Source organism: Podarcis filfolensis (genome assembly GCF_964270895.1).
Source record: "Podarcis filfolensis genome assembly, chromosome: 5".
NCBI classification, from domain to species: Eukaryota; Metazoa; Chordata; class Lepidosauria; order Squamata; family Lacertidae; genus Podarcis; species Podarcis filfolensis.
In genome coordinates this window covers 85,796,673-85,817,586 of record NC_139608.1, presented here as the reverse complement: position 1 = coordinate 85,817,586, position 20,914 = coordinate 85,796,673, and the positions used below count along the sequence as shown (strand labels likewise).

Genomic DNA, 20,914 nt, shown 5'->3' with positions numbered 1-20,914 from the left:
ACCGAGCAACGGGAGCTCACCCTGTCGCGGGGATCTGAACCGCCAACCTTCTGATCTGCAAGTGCTAGGCTCTGTGGTTTAACCCACAGTGCCACCCGTGTTAGGCAGAAGCAATTAGCCACCCAGAACTGCCTCTTGACAAATCAGGGCCTCTCACCCTACCTTGCCCACCCCATCAGACAACTCTTTGTATATATGGAATGAGCACAGCTCTACCATTCCCAACTGGGGCTGAAAAGCTGCCCCGTTAAATGCCAATGCATTAGGGACTTAATAAAGCAATTTCTGTCCACCTCAATTCAAACACCCTTAGGTCTGGATTAAACAACAACAACAACAACCCTTATTGACATTTTAAAAACATTTTTATTATACTAAATGTTTGTCTATTCAAATAAAATATCCAACCGTCCCAACACCATTAAGGAGTTGAGTCTTGCCAGTTTCTTGTACCATGCCAATGGAATCTGAAGACATCAAAAGGCAAGGGGCCAAGGCTGTGAAAAGAATAGCCCTTTGGGGCATTAAGACACATTATAACCTTGGCTGTTTTGTCTTTAACCCGCAGACATTGCTGGCATAGCATTTACTGTGGACGGATTCTGACGTACAGCGATATCCACAACAGGGAAACATCTAAAATGCTCTCTCTTGACAGCCAGCTTCCCACGCAGTTAATCTGCTGGGCTTTATTACTTTTATGCTCCAAGTGGAGGAAACACATGGTTGAAGGTTTTCTCTTTGGGGGTGGGGTGGGGTGAGAGCTCCCAACAGCCACTTCTCCCATCTTTCCATTATCAGATGGTACTTCTCGAACAGGTCCGGTTTCTTTTAGCAGCTGGGTTCTAGCTCAGGCGTCTAGGCTGCACCCTAAAGAGGCATTGTGGCTTCTCTGGCCACATTGAAGCACATCAGCAAGGATTAACATGCCTGAGGTTGCAAGCTTCTCACGTAAGAGCCTTAACTGTACCTGGCCATCTCTGGGAAATAAAAAGTCACCACATTCCCCAAAAGCAAAACAAAGCAGATGGACAAAGGCTTCAACGGGCCCAACTGCACACTATCCAAATAAGAACGGCCATTGCGAGCGACATATTAGTTGGCAGAGCCACCATGCAAGAACTCTCACTTCCCCTTGAAGGTATTACACGATTGCCAAAACGTAGATAACAATGAGTGGCCCTGCACTCTGGAGCTTTTTCAACCCTTGGGTATTTTCCTGCCTTTTGGAGAAACCAAAAGGAAACAGGCAGACATTTTTGTTGCCTCATCTACAAAAACAATGGCCCAAAAAATTAACTCAGTGGTTTTCAAGTAGTTCTAGCCAATCCATTTATAGGGAAAGGGAGATTTACCTGGATTTAACCAAGTTGCCCAGCTCTTAGAGATTATGGAAATGTTTTATGAATGCCCCAAATGAAGAGGGGGAAAATGATAGGCAAGATTGCGAAGGTGGGATCACCCTTTTGACAGCAGGCAAGACCAGATTCCCTACCAAGGAGCGGAGCAATATGGATGCATGTCGCTTTCGGTGCATCCTTAATGTTAGATTTGTTGGAAGATTTAAAAAAAGGGTGTTTAGCAAAACAAGAACAACATACATATTGCTTCATGAGGTCTGCTAGAACTGAACTTGTGTCATCTAAAAATAAGTTTGTACTTAATTAAGAAAGTCTGGGAAGTCCTCAAGAGACAGTCACAGACACGGCTAAGTTTTGTCATTACGCAAAAGAGCAACCATCTTCCCATGTTACCAATACAAGAGTTGATGCTTTGTGGAAGAGATATCCCACTACACTTCGCATCTTTTCACATGCTCAGGCCTTGGATTCTGAGGAGGCAACTGAAGTTTAGTCGCTTTCAAATTTGATGGAGTTTATCTGCGTGGAGATGGCGCCGCCGCAGTAACTTCCCCTTTTCTTCTTTGTCTTCTCGTGTCGGAAGGATTTCCCTTTCGTAAATTTCAGGACTTCGTTGGCCTTTTCGCCCCAGTCACCTGCAGCTCCTCTCTGGAAGAGATAGCGAGTCAGTGACCACCAGTCAGCAAAAGAACACCGAGCAGTTACTGAAGAGGCAATGCTCCCTAAAGCAAACAGGTCCTAGACTGTGCAAAAATTCCAGTTTTGAACGAACTACAGTCTGGAGGAATGCAGCTCTTCCTCTTACCTTGGCATCAAATGAATTGTTTGCTACTCGTGCATCCACCTCAATCTCTTCTGCTTTTACTCTGCGGAAAGGACTGGACTGCTGTCGAAAGAAAATTGGTATTTTGGTATTTTCCTGCAGTAGCTGTCGTGCTAATTTAAAGCAATGAGTCCCATATTACATTGGATTTATGGCCGTATGCACCAAAACTGTAAAGTTAAGAATCTTCCTGGGACAGAAATGCTTCATGATGCCTCAGTGATTAGAACAGGGGCCGGCAACCTAAGGCCCATGGGCCACAAGCGGCCCATGCGGGTCGTTTAACTGGCCCATGGACCCCCGCCGCCCGCTCGGTTGGCTCCCATGCGCATGTAGCAGAGCAGGGACCACCACCTTCTGCAACGCTGACCAGCTTCCCATTGGCTGCAGGAAGCTCCAGCAAAGTTTTTGTGGTTTGGGCCGTGATGCGCAAATGCTATTTCCGGTGCGCAGGAAGTGACCCCTGGACTAGAACCACAGATGCATTGCTGTCAACTTACAGATTTGAAAATAAGGGACCAGCAGCCTCAAAAATAAGGGATCAGCAGCCAAAATAAGGGATTTTCAGAGCACAGCTATGTTCAGCTTCTGAGCCCCTCCCAGCCAAAGGCAGAAAGCCCAGCCAGCAGCCAAATGAAGCCTCAAGCGGTGGTTCCCACAGCGCAGCAACCCGACAAAGGGGATGCAGCAAGGAAAACCACCGTCACCTCTCCGCAGTGAAGCGCTGAGCAAAGGCGAGTCCCCAGGCGACCGGGCCGATTTGATCGGCACAAGGCATGCAAGCTCCACCCCCCCAGTTGTTCTTAACTCCTTATTGGATGAGCAATGCAGCCAAGCAACACAGCTGGAGTCTCCCTCCTCTGTGGCTGGCAGGGAGGGAGGGAGAGGAGCTGCTTCCTTTGAAACCCGGGAAATTAAAGGGACATCATCGATAAGGGACAGCAGAGGGACACAGCGCTGGGATAAGGGACTTTCCCGCCAAATAAGGGACGGTTGACAGCTATGCACAGATGCCTGGCTGCTCCTGGCAAATTTACAGCACCTCAACAAGGTTTCTCAGGGTAAAAGGAGACAACCAACAGGGATGAAAGCTTTTCGCAGCTCTTGTCAAGAAGGCAATTCCACCCCTTCTCCCGAGATCCTCTCAGTCTTCCTTAGGAGACTGAGAAGAGATATGGTGGCCATCTTCAAATATCTGAAGGGCTGCCACATGGAGGAGGGAACAAGCTTGTTTTCTCCTGCTCTGGAGGGTAGGACTCGAACCAATGGCTTCAAGATACAAGAAAGGAGATTCCGACTAAACACCAGGAAGAACTTTCCGACAGTAAGAGCTGTTTGACGGTGGAACAGTCTCCCTCAGGAGGTTGTAGGCCTCTCCTTCCTTGGAGGTTTTTAAGCAAAGGTTGGGTGGCCATCTGCTAGGAATGCTTTAGCTGAGATTCCCGCGACTAGATGACCCTCGGGGTCCCAACCCAACTCTACAACGCCATGATTCTTACCCGCTTCATCTTGGGGAACGTATGTGGCGTTTTGGGTTTCTTGTTCTTCCCCGCATTTGGTGTCTCCTGCTCCTGGCTGTCTTCCCTTTTTCGTTTCTTCTTGGATTGGCCTGCCGTGTTTCAACACAATCATAAAGGTAAAAGGTAAATGTAGGTCCAGTTGCGGACGACTCTGGGGTTGCACGCTCATCTTGCTCTATAGGCCGAGGGAGCCGGCGTTTGTCCACAGACAGCTTCCAGGTCATGTGGCCAGCATGACTAAGCCGCTTCTGGCAAACCAGAGCAGCACACGGAAACGCCGTTTACCTTCCCTCTGGAGCGGTACCTATTTATCTACCTGCACTTTTGACGTGCTTTCGAACTGCTAGGTGGGCAGGAGCAGGGACCGAGCAATGGGAGCTCACCCCGTCGTGGGGATTCGAACCGCCAACCTTCCGATCGGCAAGCCCTAGGCTCAGTGGTTTAGACCACAGCGCCACACGCGTCCCTACCAAAATCATATCTTACTCAATATAAGAGAACAGCCCATAGAATAAGCAGTCAGGTGGGGTGGGGTGGGAGTAAAAGTGAGAAATACTTTGTTGCGCCCCACATCCAGTGCTACTTTAATGACCCATATTCTTTTTGACTGCCCACTGAACATAAGATGCACTGCAGTTACTGGGGAAAGACTGCACATGCGACATTCATGTATGCGGTCAGGGTGGATAAAAATCAATGTTTTTTTATTTTTTTAAAAAATTAAAAAATCAATTTTAAAAAAAATTTAATTGGAATTTTTAAAAAATTAAATTGGATTTTTGAAATAAAATGTTTTTGGAGGAAAAATCTTTCTAAAGATAGTTTCCTGTTTAAGTTACATTATAGTCCAAAGGCTATTCATCAGGAAATAAGGATTTAAGTTTTTCATGTGTGCTAAAACATAGTCTAAGGGGTTTTTGTATTGTTTAACCACATCGGTTAACAAACATGGATACATATGCTATAATGTTATTGTAGTTAATAAATTGTTATTAAGGAAATTATTGGGTTTTCCCCCTTCCAATAAAGTACAGCAGAAAAGTTGTCCAAACATAAAGTTAACTTATTAAACCTCACAGTAATTTCATAATTATCTATGTATTTCGAATAGTATAACCAAATCAGTAATTTTTGATATAACTGTAAAAACCACTCTGAAAATTTATTATTCCAAAAATGAAACCTTCCTTTGGTTGTAAATATTCAGATTATGCCAGCACAGCAAAAATGAGTCTTTCTGCAAAAAAAAAAAATGATTTAAATCAAGCCACCCTGCATGCATTATTAACTTTCTTTCATATACAGCATTCTCTACTTCCTTCCTGGCCAGCAGTAACGTACCTCCATTGACAGCCCCATCGTCGTCATCATCATCATCAGAACTGCTGCTGTCCCCATCGCTAGCTGCTTCAGATGTAAGAGTCTTGGAAGACGGCGTTTTGCCTGCAGGCGCAGATGAAGCTTTCGGTGCCTTTTTCTTCGACGGCTTGCTGTTTTTCTTCGCTTTATTCTTTAGCCCCTCCCCTGCCGCTTTGGGCTCATCGTCGCTGGAGCTGTCGGAAGAGCTGCTGCTTTCGGACTCCGCTTGCTTCGAAGCCGCTGTGCTCTTGCTGCTGGCCAATTTGCTAGCCGGCTTCTGAACGGGTTTGGCCTGCGACTTCTTAGCCGACTTCTGGGCAGACTTGCTCTGCTCCTCTTCACTACTTGAGCTGCTGCTGGAGTCTGAAGAACTGCTTGCCTGGGAGGCAGAGAGGCTAGGTTTGGATCCTGACTTGGGACTCTTTGCACCAGTTTTTGGGGGAGCAACTCTCTTATCCCCAGAGCCAGCATCCGCCTTCTTTCCAACCATCACAGGAATCTTCTTTGCCGCCTTTGCAGCTGGTTTAACTGCAGCATTTGCAGGATTTTCATCCTCAGAGCTGTCAGAATCTAGGGAAGGGCATTGCAAATTTTAAAGGAGAAATTTCAACGACAAAAGCACTGCAGGTTCTGCGAACACTATTTTCACAGTTCAGTTTCAGATGGGGCGAGTTGTACACCCACAGGACGAATTCAAATACCAGTGTTTTCACTATTCAAGAAGGAGTAGGAGGGAGAAGGATTTTGTTAGGAAAGCTGACTTAGGAGGGTGTGAGATTAATTATAGGGTCCCTGCCCATACTAATTATCAGACAGATTGGCACACGAGATATCTATGTGTACACATTTCATGTGCAGTGATTGGAATATTTACTCATTGATCAACTGAGACAATTTAAACGAAGCAAGGATACTTGCCGGTTTTTAAACAGACAGGGACCTCTTCTGTGGCTAACTGGAGCATAAATAAACATAGGGAATAGGCTCGGTTAAGTGATTGTAAGTCCTTATAAAAAACAATGGCTACTTAAACGGTGGAAGGTTATCTTTTCTATGGAACATCTACATCAGGGCAGTCTCTTGTGAGCTGCAGCAGAACCTGCAGGTCACACATTGCCTTGCCGCAAGGGGTGGGGACAAGCTCAAAATTTGGGATTTGGGAAGGCAGTGTGAAGGCTGGGGAAGTGGGGACGTAAAATGTCACGTGCAGCCCTTGGACACTGCCGTGGACCCAACCCTGATTTACCGTATTTTTTGCTCTATAGGACGCACCGGACAATAAGACGCACCTAGTTTTTTTTGGGGGGGGGGTGAAGAGGAGGAAACAAGAAGAAAAAAATTCTGAACCCCAGAAGCCAGAACAGCAAGAGGGATCTGGCTTCTGGGATAGCCTCTTGCTGTTCTGGCTTCGGGGACAGCCTGTGAAGCCTCCGCAGGGCAGCCAAGTGAAGGCACCCCGCTGCCCTGCGGAGGCTTTGCGCAGCCATCCCCAAGCTAGAACAGAGAGATGGAGCGCTGCGCAGTGCTCCATCTCGCTGTTCCGGCTTTGGGCTTAGCCGTGCAGCCTGCATTCGCTCCATAAGACGCACACACATTTACCCTTACTTTTTAGAAGGGAAAAAGTGCGTCCTATAGAGCGAAAAATACGGTATATCCTAAAGCTCATCGGCAGGGCCACACTTAAAGCCTAAAGGGCAGGAGTGGTAGAAGAAAATCAAGCAAAGTACCATGGTACCCCAGGTTAAGAACTTAATTCGTTCTGGAAGTCTGTTCTTAACATGAAACTGTTCTTAACCTGAGACACCACTTTAGCTAATGGGGCTTCCCACCACCACTGCGCAATTTCTGTTCTCATCCTGAAGCACAGTTTTTAACCTGAGGTACTATTTCTGGGTGAGTGGAGACGGTAACCTGAAGCGTCTGTAACCCGAGATACCACTGTACTTGCAGCATTGTGGCTTTTACTTGTTTTAGATATGGCAAGGAACACGTCCAGGGATCTGTTTAACTGTGGCCAGATCTTGTAATATGGGAACAGTTTTTGTAATATGGGAACAGTAGTGATCAACATGGAGCTTGTTTACTTGTAACCCCAGGTACCTGAGCTATCAGAAGAGCTTGTCGCTGCCTTTGACGGAGCGGGTTTAGCAGCAACCTTTGTTGCAGACGATTTGGCAGGAAGCTTCTTGTCTTCTTCAGAGCTACTATCTATGCACAAAATCCAAACAAGACAGTGGTTTTAAGTCCCAGCACATTTTAACCTCGCACCGCAGAGATTCAAAGCGAGGTGTGTGCTTTAAACAAAAACAAACAGAAGTGCTAATGATAGCTTTACAGTCCTGTGCTCAAGATATGCCAGGTAGGGTTTTCAAAGCGTTGCAAAAGCCCTGTTGTGGCAGCATCTCTCGAGATAGGCCTCTGTCAGTGGAGATCAAGTGGTGCAACATCACAGATATGCTGATGTAACAATGTCCAGCAGGAAGTCTAACACTGGGTAGAGGCTAGAGTATGATAGGCAAGGAGTGGACATACACAAAACCCTATGCTCCCTTACAGCCCAACGTTGATAAATTATTACGCTGACCTCAGGAGTGGTACAAGTCAAAAAACACCCACTGAATCAATGGAGGCTAAACAAGCAACCTATCCTACGCCACCAGGACCCCTGGACGGTTAAGTCCAGTCAAAGGTTGACTATGGGGCTGTGGCACTCAGCTCACTTTCAGGCCAAGGGAGCCGGCGTTTGTCCACAGACAGCTTTCTGGGTCATGTGGCCAGCATGACTAAACCGCTTCTGGTGCAAGGGAACACCGTAACGGAAACCAGAGCACACGGAAACGCCCTTTGCCTTCCAGCTGCAGCGGGACCTATTTATCTACTTGCACTGGCGTGCTTCTGAACTGCTAGGCTGGCAGGAGCTGGGACAGAACAAGGGGAACTCACCCCGTTGCACGGATTCGAACCGCTGACCTCCTGATCGGCAAGCCCAAGAGGCTCAGTGGTTTAGACCACAGCGCCACCCACATCCTACCAGCAGTATATGAAGCCTCTAACAGGGAGGCATACGGTATCGCTCTCTGTTGCCCCGGGACATGCGCAAGAGTATACAAAGGTGAACTTAGGTGATGGAACTGTAAGGTAGCACTTTTCACCAACAGTTCAGCTTCAGGAATATACAAGAGCATCTTGTAAGACTTATGGGGCATGATTGTTTCTAATGTCTGGTGTTTCAATATGTGTTTTTTTTTTAAATATTCTGTTGGAAGCTGCCCCAAGTAGCTAGGGTGACCCAGTCAGGTGGATGAGTAATAAGTAATAAATCACTATCATTATTGTCAGGTATTTTATTTACATTCGTACCTTGGTTGTTGAAATCCAAGGCGCAGCTTCCAATTGGCTGCAGGAGTGTCCTGCAGTCAAACAGAAGCCGCCTCGGATGTTTGGCTTCTGAAAATCGTTCAAAAACCAGAACACTCACTTCCGGGTTTCATTCGTTCGGGAGCCGATTTGTTCGGGAGCCAAGGCGTTTGAGATCCAAGGTACGACTTTATTTATGTATTAAGATTTATATACCACCCTTCATCGTAAGATATCAGGATGGTTCACAGAATAAAATACAGGATAAAAACAAGTAAATAGGTAAAACCAAACAGCAAAACAGTAACCCCTGTCTTCCCACATACATTTAAAAGGCTGTAGAATATTAATCAACTAAAGGCATGGTTGAAGAGGAATGTATTTGCCTGGCACCTAAAATATATATAATGAAGACGCCAAGCGAACCTCCCTGGGGACGGCATTCCACAAACGGGGAGTTACTACAGAAAAGGCCCGTTCATTCTCCTATTCTGCCTCAAGCCTCTGGACATAAAACGTCCAAGAGAATCCCCCAATCCACTCCTAAGCACGATTCTTCATCAAGCGATTACATTTGCCCATGTGTGAGATATCCCCTGTGCAAAGTAATTCTGCACCAGTTGTATACATCAAAAGCAACCGACAGGTAGCCTGAAACAGAAGGTACTTCTGTCTCGCTCACTGCCTCCATAGTATGTAAATCCAAACATTTCCTCAGTAAAAGACACAGTGATAAAGAATCCAGAGAACTTGCTTGTTTGTGGTACTCACCTGAGTCACTGTCTGAACTAGTCTCTTCTTTTTGGGTGGAAACAGCAGCAGATTTGGGAGCAGGTGATGGCTTAGCCGCAGGTCCTTTAGCTACAAAGAAAAATAGGCTGCTTTCACTGAACTTTCTCTTCAAGGGGCCCCAAACAATTCCAGTCTAACAAACGCTCATACCCAGATGTATGTACAAGAAGACTTTTTAAAAGCAGCCAGCCCAGCACAAATCAGAACAGTCCCTTTAACTACGAAGGTTTCTGGAGTTGGGGTACTTACTAGCATCCTGATCTCAGGCTACCAAAAAAGGCACCTAGCATTTTGCAAACAAGGCACTTTAAACTGATGTGCAAAAGGTGTTTGTTAACGTGCGTTCAGCCAGTGATTGCGGGGACTTGTAAGCTTACATGCTTCATGACAGAGAAAGCCTTTGTTCAACTGGTAGAGGCCTCTCTCTTTGTTGGTACAAAGCCTTTTGCCCGCCAGAGAAGCCAGGAATTCTGGAATTTACAGAACCAAGGCCAACCTTGGAAACTTCCTTAGTTTTCTAGAAGTTTTAACAAGTCATTAGGCAGTATCCAACAGAGAGCCTATTTTATACATGTGCAGAAACTCCCTGTCTAAAATGCAATGAAACAAGGACTGTCTCTCGAGTCCCCTCCATCAAATATGGATGCCGTCACCTTAATGTTTAATTCCTCTCCACAAATACATACTTGCTGTTTTCTTCTTGGGCACCTGCTCCTTCTCATCATGGTTTTCCACCTTTTTCTTAGAAGTTTTTACAGGCAGAGATTGTGCTTTGCCCTTCCTTGACTCTATGGACGAAGGAGGTGGCACAGCGCTGTACTGGCCTGCGAAGAAGGGACAAAAGAGAATCTGGTGGAATGACATCTGCCAACAACCAAAACACGAGACAAATATGAAGCTAGTCACATTGCAGTGAGTGTGTGTGTGTGTGTGTGTGTGTGTGTGTGTGTGTGAAATCATCTAGCCAAGAGGATCTCTGCAGCATATGCTTCTCAAAGTGATACTGCAAGAAGTCAACCATATATGGCCAATCTTGCTGGTAGTTCTCTCAGACCCAAGTGGCAGGGTCTTGTCTCTAACCTTGTGCTATGTCTCTGAAATACAACATAAAGTTGTGGGGGTTTTTTTTGGGAGGGGGGGGATATCCTGCTCCGCTCTCCAGCTCTAAGCTTGGAATTGGGCCGGAAAACAAACCCCTGTCTGCCAACAGCTCAGAGCTGGAGAGGGGACAGGCATTTGGTCTGCCTCAGTGCCTATTAGGCACAGACTAGGCCCACATGCCTCTCTGGGTAATTTTAAATCCCTGGGTGATTTAAAATTACACATGATTTAAAATTACAAAAACTATTGAGAAAGGTCTTCAAAAGAACACAAGGAGGGTAAACGTCCCTGGAAATGCTATTCTGTTACCAGGGTCCTCTCTCCCTGATGGGTATGTTAGCATTGGCATAATAACCTGGTCAAAATGCCCCGTCCCATTTAATAATCTTGTGGCGCTGCTCTGGAATCAACTGGAGCTTCAGGATGGATTTTAAGCATCTGCCAGCAACTCACCTGCCTTGGGCTTTGACACTGGCTTCCCACTTGCTGAACTGTCAGAAGAGTCATCACTACTGCTGCTGCTGCTGCTGCTTTGCTTCTTTGTGGGCAGACGGGCACCTTCATGTTTGGACTGCGGAGTTTTCTTTGGCTCGCTCTTATTACAGGGGAGAAGATGACCCACCGTTGCCCATTCATTAAGGGTGAAGTTTGAAGAGCAATTACCATCCAAAGCTAATCCTTTGCTACCCTACCAGGCACACAACTCAAATACAAGCCGGAGACATGAAAGGCTATTAAAAGAGAATTTATTCCAGAGGGACAGTTAAAGACTCTTGCAGGAAGAAGTCATACGGATTCTTTAAAGACCAACAAACGTATTGTTTCGTAAGTTTTGTGGGGCCAGAGACCACTTTGTCAGATGAATAAAGTAGCTGTCTAGGAGAACTGGACTACGTACCAGGAGTCAAAAGAGGATGAAAAATGAAAACCAGCTCATTCCTTTTTTCTCTTTTTTCGTAAACAAAGTAAAATGACACAGCAATGCAAGAGGCAGAATAATGTGGCGTCTTACTGCTAATACTTTTAAGCTGCCACAAGCTTTGAAGCACTCCAGCTGCTTCTACATGTATGTTTTCTTTAACAGCATCACCTGCTTACTGTTTACACCAGGCTAGCATTACTGAATCACACCAGAAATACTTCCTGAACTATATTAATGCATAAATGTGTGTTATAGACCATTTTCCATGTTGCAGTTGAAGAGATAACCCTGTGAAACGGTTCCTTTCCCACCCTGCGAAGCAATCATTTTGATTATAGCGAGGACTGTGCTTAAGAGCTGCAGCCTTAGTTCTCATGCAAAAAGGAATAATCGCTACAAATGCCAAGTTTGAGGTTACTGTCCTCCAGTTACTTGGAAGGAAGCCTCACTGACCTCAGCAGGTCATTCCTAGTGAAAACACACAGAACTGGACCACTGACTGCCCTTTATATCCATAACTTTTTTAAAAAAAAATATGGTCAGGGCTTGACAGAGTAATCTAAATCTGACTGCATCTGATTTCTTTTTTTTTTTAAATAAGATATTTATTAAGATTTTTTATAATATTACAATAAACTGAAAAAAGAAAAAACAGAATAACAAAAATACAGAATAAAGAAACTTTTTAAGAAAAGAAAAACACACATACATTTTCAATTACTTATTTTCTTTTAACTTGTTTCCCGGACCTCCTCATACCTCCCTTTTTTGTATTCCACCCCAAAATGTTAGTTCAGCAAATCCTTACCATTATATTATTACCTATTTATAATCCTTTTTTTTCATATCTCTTAAAGCATTATAGCTGGAAACCACTTAATTTCAATCCAACATCATTTTAACACTCATTAATTTTGCAATATTTCTGTAAATAATCTTTAAATTTCTTCCAATCTTCTTCCACCGACTCTTCTCCCTGGTCTCGGATTCTGCCAGTCATTTCTGCCAATCCCATATAGTCCATCACCTTCATCTGCCATGATTTCTATATTGATTTAGGAAGCTTGCCCTGTGATTTCTAATCCATTTCCCAACATGGAACTTGCCCTTTCTGCTGCGAATGGAATACTGAATCTCTCTCCTCTCCCAGTGAACTTAATTACTCTTTATCTAACCTGCCAATAGAGCATGAGAACTTCCCTGGATAGACGCAGCTAATCAATCAGTATCAGAAGTTAGTTATTTTTGTCCCAGAGTACTTTACTTTGCACTCCCTCAACTGTCATCCTGTTTTCAGTTTTGATGCTTTTGGAGCTCATCAAACTCTGCCTGAGATTCCTTCAGCAATAACAACAGCAACAATTATTTTATTATTTCTACCCTGCCCATCTGACTGGGTTGCCCCAGCCACTCTGGGCGGCTTCCAGCGTATACAAAAACGTAATAATTTGGTGTAATCTGAAAACATTGCTACCTTGTTGTTCGCATGGTTTGCTAAATAGCACCAGTTTAAATATAGAAAACCGGGGCGGGGCAGAGGGCTCTCCATTCACTTCCCTAGAATGGTCAATCATTCATTCCTACTTCTTGTTTCCCATTTTTAAACAGTTACCTATAAAAAGGATCTATCTTTTTGCCACATATCAACTAGGTTCTCTTTAAAAGCCTTCTGTGAGGAACTTCATCAAAACCCCATTTTTGAAAGTCAAAGCTATGGTCTACTGCAACACGCCTATCTATGGGAATTATGATATAGAACAGAGCAAGCATTGAGGAATGTATAAAAATAAGTGCAGCCACATCTGAACTATTTTCTTCTTCTTTCTTTCTCTTTCTACTTTCCCTGTTTTCCTTCTTCTCTCTTTCCCCCTTATGTTTTTATTGCATTTAAATCAATGTTTTAGTTTTCGATTAAAAAGAGACATTTGATGTTAAGCTTTGTATTTCTTTTTATTAATCCTAATAAAATTTATTCAAAAAAAATATTTTTGGGGGGAGTCACAATACAAATATAGTAGAGGCATGGTATCAGTTGAGAAATTCTGGGGCGCATAATCTCACAAGGAGAAAATATAAAAGTCAAGAGAAATTTTTGACTTTCTCCATGTTCACATGAAACACCTAGAAGATTACGTCTGCAGTCCTTTGCACGCTTAATCTGGGAGTAAGTTTGTCTGAACTCAGAGGAGTTCCTAAGCTGAATTCTGGAGCAGACATGTGCGCCACAAGTCTAAGACAGACTTGAGTATAGGATTGTGAAAATAGCATATAAAGTCTTGAGTGCTCCAAGTGTAAATAGGCCACAGAACTCATACAAAGGCTCCACACAAAGTATGCTTGCCTAATTCCCATGCTTTAGTGTAACTGAGTTCCCTCCAAACAAGAAATAAATACAGGAAAGACAAGTGTTAGCAATTCTAGCCACCATACAAAGATCTATTGCTTACCTTCGCAGGTGGACCCTTCTCTGCATCAGAATCCTCACTGCTGCTGCTGCTGTCACTGCTACTTTCCGCTTTGCCATTGGTAATTTTAATTTTGGACGTCACCTTGGTGACTTTTGCTGCTGGTTGCAAAAGCAAATAATATTTGATGCACAGAGGAAATTAGAAAGCTCGAATCCAGCTATTGCATATGCATAACGCAACAATAATTTTTACCGCCCCTTTCCCAAGTTCAATTTGCTGGCCTGTACGGTATGATACGGTTAACGATCCAAAACAGTGAACATCATTTTCTATTGTTTTCAGCAAGATTAGTTTGGTTTACTTTAAACAGGATTCATATTTCTTTGTACTTGGCTTAACGAGTTGGTATCATGCCGTTAAAAACTTAGAAGCAACAGAAAAAAGTCAGCTGCGTCTACAGAACAAAACTCTGGTTTTACACGTATTCAATGAACTCAAGAGCCACAAAATCCTTTCAGAGCTCCCCTGTGAGAACTTGTTAACTGCATTTTGGTTTTCTGCACTAACGCAGGTGAGTTACCTGGTTTAGAAGCTGGCTTTGCTCCCTTTTTGCCTCCCTCTGGCTTTGGCTGCTGCTTCTTTGGAGCTTCATCTTCCGAGCTACTTGAATCTGAACTAGAACTGCTGGGTTTCTTCTGGGCTTTTGTTTTCACGATAGCTTTCTTAACCGGGAGAGCTGTTCCCTTCTAACGAGAGAAGTCAGTGAACATCACAAGTCACAGTACTTTAGGAATATTTTACATAATATTTAGTTGACTATAACCCTGTCTTCAGCAAAAGTTGGTGTGATGGCCTGGGATTCGGACTCGGAGGCTGAACCTGAGGAATCCCAGCCTGCACAGGAGTCCCCGTCTCCAGAACCAGCTGAGCCAGGGCTGGGGCATGAGCCTGAAGGGTCCTCACCTGTGCTGGATCCTCAGGTGCAGGCACCAGCTAAGTCTGCTCTGGCTCCTGAGGTGATGAAGAACCCATTGCCTGCAGGTGCTCCACTCTCAGCCCCGTCAGGGGAAGCTGAGGTTGCCTCTGGGTCCGGTAACCCTCCAGCCTCTCCTGAGCTGCAGAGGCTCAGGGCAGAGAGGCGGAGGGAACTAAGTTCCCGCAGGAGGAGTGCTCGCCTCCAGGCCAGTAGAGGCGAGTCACCTGAGGATCGGGGCCGCCCTATGCCTCGGGGGAGATAAAAGCCAGCCAGCCCCAGTCCCAAGTTGCGGGAGCAACATCGTTGGTTGTCAGTTCCTGCCTGAACCCGGCCCTGCTTTCCTGCCGGAGCTCCTGACCTCACCCACTCCCTGCCCAGCTCCCAGCTTCAGCTTTTACGGACTGCCTCCATATTGCACCTTCGACCTCGGACTGGACTTGGACCTCGCCTCTCGGCTAGCCCACAGGACCAGCACAGTTGGACGTAACAGCATATCCTGGAGTGCAGCCTTGCTTGGCCTAAATGCTCAAATGCCCATTCTGCTTTTCACACATCAACAACCCATTCTATGTTTTCCCAGGGAAGCAAAGCATGCGAATGTTACCAGTCCAGTGTCATAGCAGAGGAGCGCTCCACCCTTCTCTGCTCTCACTATGGTACATTTGCTGGCAACTTCATGACTAAGTTACAAATACATGTCAGAAGCCTGGAGGGTGGGGTCCAATACGCTTTCATAAGAGCCCATGGTCACCATTTAACAGTTTACCAGGGTCTCCAGCTGTTTCTGGACTACAACTCCCATCATCCCTCGCTAGCGGGACCAGTCGTCATGGATGATGGGAATTGTAGTCCAAAAACTGCTGGAGACCCTGCTTTGGGAAACCTTGATTTAACGCCTCTATTATTCCATGTCCATATTTTAAGGCATTCCACCCTCAAACTGTGTACAGAGTATATTCAAAACCAGCACTTTCAGAATTATAGCTTCAATAAATCCATACCCACCAAGGGACTCCTAGACACTTAGAACAACCAGGAGACCCATAGCAGAGGATTTCAGGAAAAGTTCTAGTGTGCATACTTATTTTATGTAGAGCGCTGGCCACTATTGGACTCCACCACCGTTCCATATGAACCAAGAGGGCAGTTTAGAATATACAGCACATATTTCTGCCCCTATGCATTGCAGGTTAAGATGAACAATGGTGGCCTCACTGCCTTTCAGAGAAGTTTGTCACCATTACCGATTTTATGGAGGAATCACAGGGTTCCCTAGAATACCTTTGGAAATAGTCTGTACAGTAAAGTTTCCCTGGAGGAGAACAGGGCATCACAACTTCAGTTGGTTCCCCTCGATTCCTTTAAAAACCATTTCTTACAGCACAATTTTTTTTAAGCAAACCCTTTCCAGAATGACCCTCATTTCCACTGACGTCGTGTCCTGGCCTTTACCTCCATCCAATATCCAAAATTATCTGCCACCATGTTTTAAATGTTTTGGATAAAGGTTGAGAGTTCTTTGTAAGCGAACAAGCATAAATCTTAGGGGCATGGTAACCGTTTTTCGCCTTCGCGTTATTTTCTATCCTAAACAAGAATGTCATTGTTATTAAGAACACTAATAATAATAAAAAACAGGGCTGGCCAGCTCACAGAGCCATATGAGTTTCCATGTTTTGTAGCTTTCAGGGCATCTTTAGGACTTTTCAAGACGTAGAGGAGCAGCAAGAATCTCACCTTTGCCGACGACTTCTTCTCTTGCTCTGAATCGGAAGAGTCGCTGGAATCATCACTGCTGCTCTCAGGAGCTGCCTTTGCCGGCACTTTGGTTACCGCAGCAGGCTTGGCTGCTAGATTTGGGGTGGGGAGAAAAAGAAAATATTGAGTTATTTAGAAAGGAATCTAGCCCCATCTTCTTTATCTTAATGGCAGACAGCAGTCAGCAAAAGTTGCTATTGCAAAGAGCACCCCCCAAAAAAAATAAACCACTTCTTCCCACCCGATGGACAGATTATTTTAACCCTAAAATAAAGCTACATTTGCAAAACATCTGCATGTGTTGGTTTTAATATCAGTCGTGTAAAACACACCCCTCCGTTTGGGTTGGATTTTGTTTTCTTCCCCCAAAAAACCTTCACGTGCATTTACGTGATTTCCATATTTCCCCCCACTTGCTGAGTAGGACTCCTTAAAAATACTATAGCCCCCCTTACCTATATTCTTTGGCCATGGACTTCCAACTGCTTTGAGTTATGTTTATGATAAACATTACGGTATAGTGGCTGATGGAACCTTTACTCAAGGGCACTGAATAACTTATTTGCTCTGGATTGTTCAAGGAGCACCTGACCTGTATCCAAATGTGGACAGAAACAACGGGAAGAGAAAGGCGTTTCCACACACAAGTGATGCAGTTGGGCTACTCCTCACAGAAGCAAAACCAGCACCTAAGTATGAAGCAACTTATCTGCATACTGGAGCAAACTAGCATAATTTACCTATTTTTTTAGCTGGGGGCTTCTCATCTTCACTGGAGCTGTCAGAACTGGATGAAGATTCTTGCTTTGCCTTCTTCGCTGGTGGGCCGTTGGGAACAGCTTGTCTTTTTTTGGCTTCAGGCGACCTAAAGGAAAACATCACAGTCACTACTGTGTAACTGAGCTGCGTGTGAGGTTCATCTGTGACCCCAGGTGCTGGTGGAAAGGCAACAGTATTAAGTTTTCTGTTCCTAAGAACACAAGAAGAAGCTGCTGGATTACTTAGGCCAATGGTCCGTCTAGTCCACTTCTGACAATGGCCAACCAAGTGTCTGTTGAAAAACCTGCAAGCAGGGTTCAAGCACAACAGCACTGCCCCCTCCTGTGGTTTCTCACAACCGGTATTTAGTTTTTAAATCCTCTCTCCTAGCTCCTTCACTAATGAATCAAAAGCTCCATCTTGTGGGGGGGAAGATAGGCAAGAAGAAACAGCAGCCAAAAACGAAGGCAGGACTGACTGAAGGAAGATGGGAAACAGAGGTATAACTATTGTCGTTTTAGGATCCAGCAAGATCTATTGAACTGAATTTGGTTTACTTCCTTGTAGGCATGGGTAGGACTGCATTGTTGGCTACCACAGTGCACCTACTTTGTCTGAGAGAGCGGCATCCTTTCATTCTTGGCTTTGGTTCAATATCTAGAATAACCAGGAAGGTCCTGTTACCTCCTTCTGAGCACCACAGAACTCCCTGGAGCATCAATGCTGAACAGACTTCCCTCCCCTTGCAAATACAGTGGTACCTCAGGTTAAGAACTTAATCTGTCCTGGAGGTCCGTTCTTAACCTGAAACTGTTCTTAATCTGAGGCACCACTTTAGCTAATGGGGCCTCCTCCTCCTCCGCTGCACGATTTCTGTTCTCATCCTGAAGCAAAGTTCTTAACCCGAGGTAATATTTCTGGGTTAGCGGAGTCTGTAACCTGAAGCATATGTAACCTGAGGAGCCACTGTAGTGGTAACTCCATATCCACATGGGTGGGTGTTACGCCTGAATTCTCAAGTATGCACAAACAGGAACTGCACATTTTGGGGGTTTTGGGGGGGAATTGGTACACTTAGCTTACTTTTACAACGAAGTTTTCTCACAAAGCAACCCAGAACAAATAAAGAGAACACATGGGCATATATATTTGTACCAATATTGAGAGGTGATGTACACACTAGATTTTCTTTGGTGGTTCTCATCCCTCCGCAGTTGGATTTAGATTTGTCAAAGTCAACAGAACCAGTTTAAAAGAAGAACATGTGGTTCTCCTCTGATCCCAGGGCAGGATCTGAAGACATGTGCAGCAGCTGGATCTGGTCAGTGTCTGAATAGGAGACCTGATGATCCATGATAGAGGCATACAAATGCAATAAATAAATAAATATGTATTCATGCGGATAAAGACGGCAAAGAATAATGTGTGCCTTTGAAAAGCATGTCCCCACAGCACCTATGAGATTAATGTCACCAGTGAATCAACTGGTGTAGCAAGTATTTTGGGGGGAAATAATACGTTTGATAAACATTTCACGTATGATATTTTACCATAAACATCCAGCTGTGCACATTTATTCGCAAGTAGCCCCACTGACTTTTAATATGCATTACCTCACCATGTGTTCTTTGTGGATCACCCACAGCCAGTCTGCAAATTTCCATCTGCATACTGGCATTGCTACAAATATGCAATTCCGCCCCTTCTCCTGAATTCCTGCTTTATAGTAGGGCCTGTGTGGTTGCTTAAGCTTAGCAATGCATTAGGAGCAACAGAGACAACTTAGAACAGCTTTAGAAAAACACATGATGAAACCAATCAAGCGTAGGCTAGACCTATGTTAGGACTTCCTTTGAGGCACTGATGATGTCAAAGAATTCATGCTCCTTCATTACCATCCCATTTACTTGGTGTTATACCAATTTGTGAAGCATCATTTATAGGCAAGTCCTGTGTCTGATTCACCAGAACTACCCACACTCATATTCCTAGTTTAGCATCCCGAAAGAGAGAGAAAGAGAGAGAGACTGACAATGAACAGCTTTACTAAAACAAACAAACAAACAGGTAACCAATGAAAAATTGCTTGGAACCAACAGGCAGTGATTCTCTCTGAAAAACTACGCTACTTACTTCAGCCAGTAGTTGAAGACATCAAGGAGAGAAGCGGCATTGGGGTCTTGTTTTGTCTAAAATGCAAACATAACGCAAAAGTGATGAAATATTGGGGGGGGAACCTTTTTGACAGTAAGTTATGATGCTTTAGGGGGGGGGCACCAGTCTGCCCTCCTTGCAAGCAAGTACCATGTGCTGCGAGTTCTGGAGCCTCCTGCTGCCAACACCTTGGGCACCTCAGGCGCTTTTGCCCATCCGCAATAATCCACTCTCCCCACCCCCACCCACAAACCCAACAGCCCCTCCAAGTAAATGCACTTTGCCTCAGTCCATCAGCACATTTCCTTCCTCCTTTATCAATTACTTACCACTCCCTCATATACATGGTGCCTTAAAGATTGCTTTGTAAAACTTTGTGGTACTCGGATGAAGGGTGGTATAGAAATTTAATGTATAAATAACAAAGATTATCTCACTTCCACAGAAGCCCACAGATCACCTCCATCCCACATTAGGGCATGTCATTTTAGGGGGTGAAACTTAATTTCTGTGAATTTATTCAATGAGGGGCCTTAAAAGTATGTTTCTGGTTGTGAGGGATTCAAATCTGCTATTGCTTTTGTGACTGGACACATCTAGCTTGGGAAGTCTACCAAACACATAACTGTTTTCAGAAAAACAATTTTAATTTCACCTTCTGAAAATGCCAGGTGAATGATCAAAGTAATATGAATATGGAATAGAACCGCAAGTACTTGGCAACAGGTTTTTTAAACGACTCTACGCCATTTTGCACACGTTCTACTTACCAAGCCAACTAAATTCTGTTAATTTAACCCCAACACACCTTTGGCTTCCCCGGCCACGTGACAATGTTTCGCGCCCCTCATTTTGGAAAGGCGGAAGTTGCAAAAACTCAAACGTCCCCTAGCCCCCACGTGCGCAGAGAGGAGAAACATCTGCTGCTTTGAGACAAGCGCAGCACGTCGCCTCTCCACGGGAGGAGGCTGCCCCCCCAACTGTTTTCCCTTTGCAACTGCCATCACGGCCCCAACCACCCCTTTCAGTTCAGGATCTGAACCCTGATCTCCAAATATGGAGTCGTTTCCCCACACACACACACACACACACACACTTCACCTGGCGAGATCTCCCCTTGGGACGTCCATATTTTCACCGGATAAATGTTGGAGGTTATGGCACACTGCTGGCGGGGAAAGAGACCTGACCCCCGAGACCCCCCTCTCCCTTCTCCAGGGATTTCATGCATCCCTGTCGCCTCCACTTGCGCACAGACACGCGCACGCGCCGCCCCCCCCCAAAGAAAAGCAACGGCCCCCCCCCGCGTTGCCCCCTCACTCACCACGCCGGCAGCTTTCCCGAATGCCCGCGCCGCCCCCTCGAAATGGTTTTCTTGCAGGAAGGCGAAGACCAGCGGGAACAAGTCACTCGGCACCACGCGCGCCTTCGCCATGTCGCCGCCGGAAAAGGAAGCTGGAGCCCGGCACCGGATATTTAACAAAAAACGCCGCGCGCGGACACGCGAGCGTGCGCGTGCACGAGAGCACACATTCTAGTTTTTACATTCCAGTAGCACCTTAAAGACCAACTAAGTTAGTTCTTGGTATGAGCTTTCGTGTGCATGCACACTTCTTCATCTGAA

At 45.1% G+C, this 20,914-nt stretch overlaps 2 protein-coding genes across 5 annotated transcripts in view; one reads left to right on the top strand and one right to left on the bottom strand.

Moving 5' to 3' along the window:
• Positions 1-343: 343 nt before the first annotated feature.
• NOLC1 (nucleolar and coiled-body phosphoprotein 1) lies at positions 344-20,770 on the bottom strand. Of its 3 annotated transcripts, none has more exons than XM_083615628.1 (14): positions 20,615-20,770; positions 19,270-19,325; positions 17,118-17,242; positions 16,357-16,469; positions 14,224-14,389; positions 13,683-13,798; positions 10,767-10,908; positions 9,899-10,036; positions 9,192-9,281; positions 7,164-7,271; positions 5,046-5,633; positions 3,684-3,793; positions 2,167-2,247; positions 344-2,009 (listed from the first exon to the last, which is right to left on the bottom strand). In XM_083615628.1, the coding sequence occupies exons 1-14, from the start codon at positions 20,723-20,725 to the stop codon at positions 1,851-1,853; spliced, it is 2,103 nt and encodes a 700-aa protein (XP_083471754.1). In that variant the 5' UTR covers positions 20,726-20,770; the 3' UTR covers positions 344-1,850. The 3 variants fall into 3 exon arrangements, with proteins under 3 accessions (XP_083471754.1, XP_083471753.1, XP_083471752.1); XM_083615627.1 differs by having other exon boundaries at positions 13,683-13,801; positions 16,357-16,466; XM_083615626.1 differs by having other exon boundaries at positions 13,683-13,801; positions 20,615-20,769.
• PIK3AP1 (phosphoinositide-3-kinase adaptor protein 1) overlaps positions 20,770-20,914 on the top strand; it is a 47,970-nt gene continuing 47,825 nt past the window's right edge. The window contains exon 1 of one of the 2 annotated variants that reach the window (XM_083615592.1): positions 20,770-20,827. The gene's annotated coding sequence lies outside the window, so the exon portion shown is untranslated. The remainder of the gene's footprint in view (positions 20,828-20,914) is intronic. The other variant, XM_083615594.1, reaches the window with a different exon arrangement.